At 38.5% G+C, this 10355-nt stretch overlaps 1 protein-coding gene across 3 annotated transcripts in view; it reads left to right on the top strand.

Annotated features, from left to right (window-relative positions):
• Positions 1 to 5340, top strand: part of gdpd1 (glycerophosphodiester phosphodiesterase domain containing 1) — a 14978-nt gene extending 9638 nt beyond the window's left edge. For 2 of the 3 annotated variants that reach the window (XM_047391806.1, XM_047391804.1), the window contains exons 9-11: positions 160 to 219; positions 1821 to 1872; positions 2313 to 5340. In XM_047391806.1, coding sequence (XP_047247762.1) covers positions 160 to 219; positions 1821 to 1872; positions 2313 to 2447 — 247 coding nt within the window. In that variant the 3' untranslated portion in view covers positions 2448 to 5340. Of the gene's footprint in view, positions 1 to 159; positions 220 to 1779; positions 1873 to 2312 lie in introns of all 3 variants that reach the window. The other variant, XM_047391805.1, reaches the window with a different exon arrangement.
• The last annotated feature ends 5015 nt before the right edge of the window (positions 5341 to 10355 follow it).

Below are 10355 nucleotides of genomic sequence, written 5' to 3'. Positions count from 1 at the left end.
AAAAAGGAGTGAAGGTGCGATAAATTATACAGCTGTAAAAGTGGCTTTTCCTGCGATTATTGGATGGAAATAACTACACATAATTTGTAGTTCAAAATAAAAGATTACCAATATTTGAAGTACTTCACTCTTTACGTTTTTTTTTTTTTTTTTTAACAGATTAAAAGATCCCAACAGATTAACACGGAGTCAGCGGTTTATTGCTTGGCTTGCAGACACGTAAGTCTCTTATTCATCTACATTTAAAATGTAGATGAACCTTTTATATATTAGTCTGAAAACTTAATTGCATTCTGTGTTTTGTTGTCAGTTATGCAATAATCACAGTTATGAAGTTAAGATCCTGCTCTGTTGAAACTCATTTTACATCTCTACTCACCAGTGTCACCATGACTTGTTCATTACTGCCCAACCTCACATCTGAAGTGTGATGCGGTGTTTTTATATTTCTGCTTTCGTGCACCAGTGGCAGATAAAATGGGGTTAAGAATTTTATGAATTGCCAGGAATGATTGTTTTTGCTGTTTAATTCTCCTCTAATGAAAGGAAAACAATAAAATAATTCTTATTTTGTTTCAAGTTTTTTTTTTTTTTTGGAGAACAGTAACTATTCAAATTCAGTTTTACTTTATTTATAAAACATTTAAAAACAACAAAGCTAAATGAAAGTGTGTTACAAGAAATATAAATGTGGATAAAAATACAGACATCAAGCATAAGACATCAGTAAAATAACCAGTAATAACAGCAATTGGAAAGTTTGACAAAAGTCTTAAAAGGCAGAAAAAGCAAATCAGATTTTAAAAGAGATTTAAAAACAGGGAGAAAGGTATCATGTCTTTTATCTTGTTCCACAGTTTGGGTGCCTTGACAGCAAATGTACTGTCCCCCTTTGAGCTTTAGCTTAGTTTTCACCACAAACAAGGTCAGTTGATCTGCTGAACTTCAGGGTCCAGATGGAACATGAGGAGGAAGCAGATTGGACTTTAAAATCTATTCTGTAGCTCAAAGGGAGCATGTGATGAGCAGACAGAATTGGTTAACATGATCATGTCTGTGTGCTTGGCTTAAAAGGTGAGCAGCATCATTCATAGAGAGCAGTATAGTAGTTCAAACAAACTACAATAAATACTTTGGCTTTGCTCTCTGCCTCAGGGGGAACAAATCTATCTGAACAAGCGACACTGATTTGCATCTTGGATTTAAAATCCTTGTCCATAATCATTCCCAGGTTTGCGATGGTGCTTTTTATGTAAAGCAGGAATGGTCTAAGCACCACCTCTGATGCTCCTGCATTTACTTGTCGAAATTGAATCACCTCCGTTTGGTATTTTTTTATCAAAGGTCAGAAAGTTTAACGAATTGGATCTCATCAAGGCATTCCAGAAGTGGTTGGAAGGCATGGCAGCTGGGTTTGTTTTAATGGGATATAAATCTGACCATCATCTGTATAATACTGGAAGGCCATTTCTTGTTTCCGAAGGGTGGAACCCAAAGGAAGAATAAAGGCATGGAAATAAGACTATAACCTAGAATTGAACCTTGTGGCCCCCCGGAAAAAAAGAGATACAAGTAAAGACATAAAATCACAAAAACATGCCTGCCAGACAATAACAAAACAAGTCCCACAATGGTCTCCTGAGATTAACTTTTATTTTCTGTTTGTTGAAACCTGTATTTTAACATTGAATGCCAGGAGAAATAAATGACATTTTGATTAGATCAAAATGAAGACATTTAAATCTAAGGTCAGTTGTCTTTCTCCCTGCATTTTACCAGCTGCTATCATTTCCAAAAGGATATTCATTTGTATGTTGCAGTTTGCTGATGAGGAAAGCTCTTTTCCAGCATTTAACTTCCAGGGGAATACAGGTAATGTTGCTGAAGCTGCTTATTCATCCTATGTAGAAACCATCATAAAGGAAAAAAAGGATATATAGATGTATGACACAGTTTGAGTTACAAAAATCAATAAACTACAATACAACCATTAGGTTTATTTATTTTTCTTCTATTTTAGCACATTCATAGAGCTCCTAATTGATGACTTTAAATTAAAGTTTGTTTTTTTTCTTTCACCGTTTCCTTTCAGTTGATTTCTATGTCTTCAGTTCCATAAATAACAGGAAAAACATATCCTGGCTTGCTTGTTTTTTGAGTTACTGGTTTGGAAATGTTACAGTATATTTAAGAGCAGTTACCTGGAAAATGTCCGAGTGACCCACATGTTTTAAATATAAACTCATGCAGGTGATGACTCCTTTCATTGTCTGTGTGTGGATTAACTGTACGACTCCTGCGTCTGGTTTCAGGTGTACATTTGGGTGCTGAATGACGAGGAGGATTTCCAAAGGGCATTTGACTTGGGAGCCACGGGAGTAATGACAGATTTTCCCACCAGGCTCAAAGAGTTTATGGATAGGAATGGCATTTCTAAGTCCCAGTGACCCGCCGACTCCTACCTCTGCCCGTCACCGTGGTCATTATCCTTCAAGCTAGCTGACCTTCCAAACAAGCTACTCACATTCACCCACTTTTACTGCATGCGTTCTTGCAGCTCTACTCCTGCATTGTGTTACACAAGTATGAGGCTCCAGTGAATCCCCTTGTATTGGAGATGTGTACTTTTATAGTTGTTGCAATAGAAAAATCCCAAAGAGATTTTATTTGTTTTACTTAAGCCTGACCTTTATTTTTCTCTAATTCCTCATCTTAAACTTTTGATGAAAGGTCCCAAATATTAGAGCCATGCATAAATTTGTCATGTAGCAACAGCCATGTTAGAGATTTACTATTAAACCTATGTTATTAAGCATGTTTATGGATACAAAAGCCTACCTAGAATTGTTGTATAGCTCTATTTCCAGTTATGATGTTCATACACAAGATTCCAGTTAATTTGACTAAATTGTGACATTTTTAACATTGTTATCTGCATTTAGATGCAAACACTGTCATGAGCTGCGAGGGACTTGTTGACAATTTTAAAAAGCCATTGCACCGTAAAAATTCAAGAGATTTGGTTTGTCAGGCTGCAACAGATGGTTAAAATGGCACCAAGTTGAACAATTTGCACAAAAAATCTAGAGAACTTGTAGCACAAATGGCATTAAAAGCCGCAAAAATATAATTTTGTAAGGAATTGTATTTTTATTTTTGAAAATATCTGCATATATTGCCTATTAAGTTTGTCTTAAAAAGTTATGAAACATATTTTGTTTACAGGTGCATTTCAGTAAGTTAGATTATCTTTGAAAAGTTAATTTTTTTCATTAGTTTAATTCAGCGAGACTCATTACAGAGTGATATGTTTAAGGTCTTTATTTCTGTTTGATAAAGTTAATTAAAACTCCATTATCCAGTTTATCAGAAAATTAGAATATTGCATAAATCTAATTACAAAAATATTTTAACACAGAAATGTCAGGCTTCAGCAAAGGATATCCATGTGCAGTAAAGTATATGCATTCAACACTTGATTGGGGCTGCTTTTGCATAAATCGCTGTATCAGTGCTGCATGGCATTGAGGTGATTAGCCTCTGGCATTACAGAGGTGTTAAGATCAGGCTGATTTCAAAGCGACCAGCGGCTTATTTGCATCATTGGCTCTGGTGTCCCTCATCTTCCTTTTCCCAATAACATAACATTTCTGTTCTCTATGGCTCACAGGGAAAAGTAGTTGTCTTGTAAGTGGAAAGTTTAGGCTTCCTCCCCCTGTCACATGTCGATGAGCCCCTGGGCAAGACCCCTAACCCTAAGTTGTAAACCAATCCGCACATTGGTGTATCAGTGTGTGAATGAACTATAACTCCAAGATCTCCTATATAAATTCATTTTGTTTACTGTTGAACTTAGAATATTTAAGTTTTCTCAGAAATTTAGTTTTGAGTTTTAATTAGCTGTAAACCCGGGTCGTTAAAATGAACAGAAACAAGTGCCATAATATATTGCTCTTTATGTGATAAATTAAGTTAGCTTTTAACACGACTTATGTTTTGATGATATTGTAATTCACTGAGATGCACCCATTTATTACTTTCTAAGCCATTCAAAATATCCAAATCTGTCAAACACAGTGTCTGGCATTAGTATTATAATTAGAGAGAAATAAAACCTTTAAAGTGTTTTTATGAAACTCATAAACTTGGTCTCAGAATTTAGGAGTACAAGAACTTTTTTTCTTCCCCTAAAATGACTTTGAATTACAACTAAGATAAAAATCCACATATTGAAGGTGGAAAATCCTAGTTTACATGATAATGTCTAAACTACTTGTATTACACCTGCTGTGTATTATTTTCTTTGGGCTATGGTTTATTTTTGTGTTTTTTTCCCCCTAGCATTAAACATTGGCTAAACAGTGTTAGATGTTGAAGACAATGGGACTGAAATGACCACTAACATATTCTGCTAGTTTTATCAGATAAGAATTTCATCTAGGAAAAATTACCTTTATTGTGTGAAAATGTATTTTTCCTACAACTCATCGGGTGTTGTCACTCTTCAATTATTGAACAGTAGGGGTAGCAGTGGTTTGTAAGGCTGTAATACCTTGCTCGTTATTTAATGCTGTCCATTTTTTGTCTGGAGTCGGGCAATCAATTGGCCTTTGCAATAAAAGGTTTGTCAACAGCTGAAAGGCATATTTCTATGTCAAAACTTACCTGCTAGTTCTAAAAAAAAAAATTAAAAAAAATCAGAGGTTCCCCTCTTAAAAGTCCCACTGTGCTACTAAACTTGAAAGAGGCAAACCCTTTTTTTTTTTATTGCTCAGTGTACTGTAATCACAATCTTTTGGTTTTCTTGTATTTTTATAAGTAGAAATGTCTATTCAGTTTTTTTTTTCCGTGAGTGAATATGTTGCTCATCTGTGATTCGAGAGAAGAGTTTTGCACAGTTTAAGAATCATTATCTTCTCTTGTGACAGTAGACATATTGAAAGCAGATATTGGTTTTCAATCTTTAGATGATATTTTAGCCCAATTGAGCTAAATGATGGATGCTGATATTGTATTTCCTGCTGTTATTTGAAACTGAAATGTAATAAAAACTGCAAGACAATTATGCCCAGGTACCACAAAGAGGGTGTAACAGGGTTTTTAAACACATATACCACTAATATTTTTATCCATACATGTGACCATATGTTGGTGGTCTGTAATGAACGTAGTGTTGATTGAATGTACCATAAAATGTTTGGTATTTTGCTGTGTTTCTATGTCATTTGCTGCTTTGATTGAATTACTTTCACAGTGTCTGATCTGTTCATCCACTGTTGCAGTTTTTTTTTTACTAAACTTGAACCACCAGTCCTATTAAAATGACGTTATTGTGCTGTACCCTGTGTTCTTTTGTTCTGCATACTTTAAACAAGATGCTCTGCTTGGATTTTCCAAAGCCTTTATTCCACATTCTATATAGCATTTAATTGATTAGAAATACTAAAAATTTACATTTTCATTTAAATCAATTACAGCCTGTATTTCTTACTGCATTTGTGCTGTTAAAGCATTCATTACGTGTTTTAATTGTACAGGTCCTTCTCAAAAAATTAGCATATTGTGATAAAGTTCATTATTTTCCATAATGTCATAATGAAAATTTAACATTCATATATTTTAGATTCATTGCACACTAACTGAAATATTTCAGGTCTTTCATTGTCTTAATACGGATGATTTTGGCATACAGCTCATGAAAACCCAAAATTCCTATCTCACAAAATTAGCATATCATTAAAAGGGTCTCTAAACGAGCTATGAACCTAATCATCTGAATCAACGAGTTAACTCTAAACACCTGCAAAAGATTCCTGAGGCCTTTAAAACTCCCAGCCTGGTTCATCACTCAAAACCCCAATCATGGGTAAGACTGCCGACCTGACTGCTGTCCAGAAGGCCACTATTGACACCCTCAAGCAAGAGGGTAAGACACAGAAAGACATTTCTGAACGAATAGGCTGTTCCCAGAGTGCTGTATCAAGGCACCTCAGTGGGAAGTCTGTGGGAAGGAAAAAGTGTGGCAGAAAACGCTGCACAACGAGAAGAGGTGACCGGACCCTGAGGAAGATTGTGGAGAAGGGCCGATTCCAGACCTTGGGGGACCTGCGGAAGCAGTAGACTGAGTCTGGAGTAGAAACATCCAGAGCCACCGTGCACAGGCGTGTGCAGGAAATGGGCTACAGGTGCCGCATTCCCCAGACCTGGGTTACAGAGAAGCAGCACTGGACTGTTGCTCAGTGGTCCAAAGTACTTTTTTCGGATGAAAGCAAATTCTGCATGTCATTCGGAAATCAAGGTGCCAGAGTCTGGAGGAAGACTGGGGAGAAGGAAATGCCAAAATGCCAGAAGTCCAGTGTCAAGTACCCACAGTCAGTGATGGTCTGGGGTACCGTGTCAGCTGCTGGTGTTGGTCCACTGTGTTTTATCAAGGGCAGGGTCAATGCAGCTAGCTATCAGGAGATTTTGGAGCACTTCATGCTTCCATCTGCTGAAAAGCTTTATGGAGATGAAGATTTCATTTTTCAGCACGGCCTGACGCCTGCTCACAGTGGTAAAACCACTGGTAAATGGTTTACTGACCATGGTATCACTGTGCTCAATTGGCCTGCCAACTCTCCTGACCTGAACCCCATAGAGAATCTGTGGGATATTGTGAAGAGAACGTTGAGAGACTCAAGACCCAACACTCTGGATGAGCTAAAGGCCGCTATCGAAGCATCCTGGGCCTCCATAAGACCTCAGCAGTGCCACAGGCTGATTGCCTCCATGCCATGCCGCATTGAAGCAGTCATTTCTGCAAAAGGATTCCCGACCAAGTATTGAGTGCATAACTGTACATGATTATTTGAAGGTTGACGTTTTTTGTATTAAAAACACTTTTCTTTTATTGGTCGGATGAAATATGCTAATTTTGTGAGATAGGAATTTTGGGTTTTCATGAGCTGTATGCCAAAATCATCCGTATTAAGACAATAAAGGACCTGAAATATTTCAGTTAGTGTGCAATGAATCTAAAATATATGAATATTAAATTTTCATCATTACATTATAGAAAATAATGAACTTTATCACAATATGCTAATTTTTTGAGAAGGACCTGTATGTTGGTCACCATGTAAATGGAAGGCATCTGGTAAACCGACAGGAGGGGGCGCTGTTGGCTGTTAAACGAGTAACAAAACGAAGAGAAAAAATTAATGATGAGATTATTATTTTTATGGAAATCATTTAGGAGAAATTTTAAATCTGTACTATGAGAACCAGTCATACATGTGCTTTATTACTTTAACTATAATATAATTTTGCTAAACTACATAGACCCACTGTGCTTAAAGACTTTTTGGAGAAATTCAACGTTCTAAGAAGGTTATTGGCTGCCCTCCTCTGCCCTCAGCCAATAGGAGCCGTGTTGCTATGCCGTAGCGATTCCCAGATTGGATGATATGCTTGTCACTACAAAAATCACTACAAAAAAAAGCTTGGTTTGACAAAGAGCGTCGACCCAAGATAGTTAACGCTTCGAGCGACCTTTAAAAAACAAACCTAATAAATCATAAATTAAAATTGAATGAAAAACTTGGTGCTCTGTGTTTTGTTAGATTAAAATGACATGTTATTAAAAAATAGCTGCAAAAATAGTATCAACGTCAATAAAATTTAAAGGAGAAAGACTTTCGGTTATTTTTGTAAAAATGTTCGGAACAAAATAAAAAAACGTTGAAATGGGATACTACACTGGCTCAAAAAATTAAAGGGAACACTCAAATAACACATCCTATATCTGAATGAATGAAATATTTTCATTGAATACTTTGTTCTGTACAAAGTTGAATGTGCTGACAACAAAATCACACAAAAATCATCAATGGAAATCAAATTTATTAACCAATGGAGGCCTGGATTTGGAGTCACACACAAAATTAAGGTGGAAATACACACTACAGGCTGATCCAACTTTGATGTAATGTCCTTAAAACAAGTCAAAATGAGGCTCAGTATTGTGTATGACCTCCACGTGCCTGTATGACCTCCCTACAACGCCTGGACATGCTCCTGATGAGACGGTGGATGGTCTCCTGAGGGATCTCCACCCAGACCTGGACTAAAGCATCCACCAACTCCTGGACAGTCTGTGGTGCAACGTGACGTTGGTGGATGGAGTGAGACATGATGTCCCAGATGTGCTCAATCGGATTCAGGTCTGGGGAACGGGCGGGCCAGTCCATAGCTTCAATGTCTTCGTCTTGCAGGAACTGCTGACACACTCCAGCCACATGAGGTCTAGCATTGTCCTGCATTAGGAGGAACTCAGGGCCAACCGCACCAGCATATGGTCTCACAAGGGGTCTGAGGATCTCATCTCGGTACCTAATGGCAGTCAGGCTACCTCTGGTGAGCACATGGAGGACCATGCGATCCTCCAAAGAAATGCCACCCCACACCATTACTGACCCACTGCCAAACCGGTCATGCTGAAGGATGTTGCAGGCAGCAGATTGTTCTCCACGGTGTCTCCAGACTCTGTCACGTCTGTCACATGTGCTCAGTGTGACCCTGCTTTCATCTGTGAAGAGCACAGGGCGCCAGTGGCGAATTTGCCAATCCTGGTGTTCTCTGGCAAATGCCAAGCTTCCTGCACGGTGTTGGGCTGTGAGCACAACCCCCATTTGTGGACGCCGGGCCCTCATACCATCCTCATGGAGTCGGTTTCTAACCGTTTGTGCAGACACATGCACATTTGTGGCCTGCTGGAGGTCATTTTGCAGAGCTCTGGCAGTGCTCCTCCTGTTCCTCCTTGCTCAAAGGTGGAGGTAGCGGTCCTGCTGCTGGGTGGTTGCCCTCCTGCGACCTCCTCCACGTCTGCTGGTGTACTGGCCTGTCTCCTGGTAGCACCTCCAGGCTCTGGACACTACGCTGACAGACACAGCAAACCTTCTTGCCACAGCTCGCTTTGATGTGCTGCACTACCTGAGCCACTTGTGTGGGTTGTAGAGTCCGTCTCATGCTACCACGAGTGTGAAAGCACCACCAACAATCAAAAGTGACCAAAACATCAGCCAGAAAGCAAAGGTACTGAGAAGTGGTCTGTGGTCCCCACCTGCAGAAACACTCCTTTATTGAGTGTGTCTTGCTAATCACCAAAGATTTCCCCCTGTTGTCTATTCTAATTGCACAACATCAGGTGAAATTGATTGTCAATCAGTGTTGCTTCCTAAGTGGACAGTTTGATTTCACAGAAGTTTGATTCACCTGGAATTATATTGTGTTGTTTAAGTGTTCCCTTTATTTCTTTGAGCAGTGTATTTCATGACAAAAGTTGAAGCGACATAAACATTTTTCGGATTTTGACATTACTGTGAAATCATTCAGATTCGACCAAACCACGACTGGTGCTTACTGTAGAAAAACGTCAGTTGTTTATGCTCTAGGAAAATACATTAATAAAATTATTAATATCATATAAAATACAATCGAATAATGTCCAGAAAAGTGCATCTGTTAAAACAGTTGAATGTTGAATGTCTTCTCTCCTCATGCAATATTAAGTATTTTAGGAACAGAGTGCATGAATGGCTACGGTGAAAGCAGGCATGTTGCAATAGTAAACTATAATGTCTTTATGCTAAACAAAAATGTGGCGTTTCTTTGAAAAAAAATGTCTTATTACTGTTATTTGGAAAACGTTAGCTTTTTAATAATGTTTTATAGTTTATAACATGGGCTGCACGGTAGCACTGTTGCCTTGCAGCAAGAAGGTTCTGTGTTCGATTCCTGGCCGGGGGTCTTTCTGCATGGAGTTTGCATGTTCTCCCCGTGCATGCGTGGGTTCTCACCGGGGACTCCAGCTTCCTCCCACAGTCCAAAGGCATGCCAGTTAGGTTAATTGGTCACTCTAAATTGCCCTTAGGTGTATGAATGAGTTTGTGTATGGTTGTTCGTGTGTTGCCCTGCGATGGACTGGCGACCTGTCCAGGGTGTACCCTGCCTCTCCCCCATAGACTGCTGGAGATAGGCACCAGCTCCCCCACGACCCACTATGGAATAAGCGGTAGAAAATGACTGACTGAGTTTATAACATTTACGTAACTGATCTGTTTTCTGTTTCAGTCGCTTAAGAAACTAGAAGAGAGGTGGTTTAAATGGTTTAGAGAAGCAAGATTAAATATTTTCCCCAATATTGTTCAACAAAGAAAATGACTTGACGTTTTAACTTTTCCTCAAAAGGGAATAAAAAAAAAAATCTATTTCAATGAATTCAATAACCTGGTACTAAAATACAGTTAAACTACTGTGCTGTAGTGCACGCATTTAACCATTTAGTCTTCGTCTGAAACCAATTATTAGAAAAGGTT

Source organism: Girardinichthys multiradiatus, chromosome 18, assembly GCF_021462225.1.
Source record: "Girardinichthys multiradiatus isolate DD_20200921_A chromosome 18, DD_fGirMul_XY1, whole genome shotgun sequence".
Taxonomy (NCBI): domain Eukaryota; kingdom Metazoa; phylum Chordata; class Actinopteri; order Cyprinodontiformes; family Goodeidae; genus Girardinichthys; species Girardinichthys multiradiatus.
The sequence above is the reverse complement of the archived record's forward strand: the minus strand, read 5'-3'. Positions and strand labels throughout refer to the sequence as shown.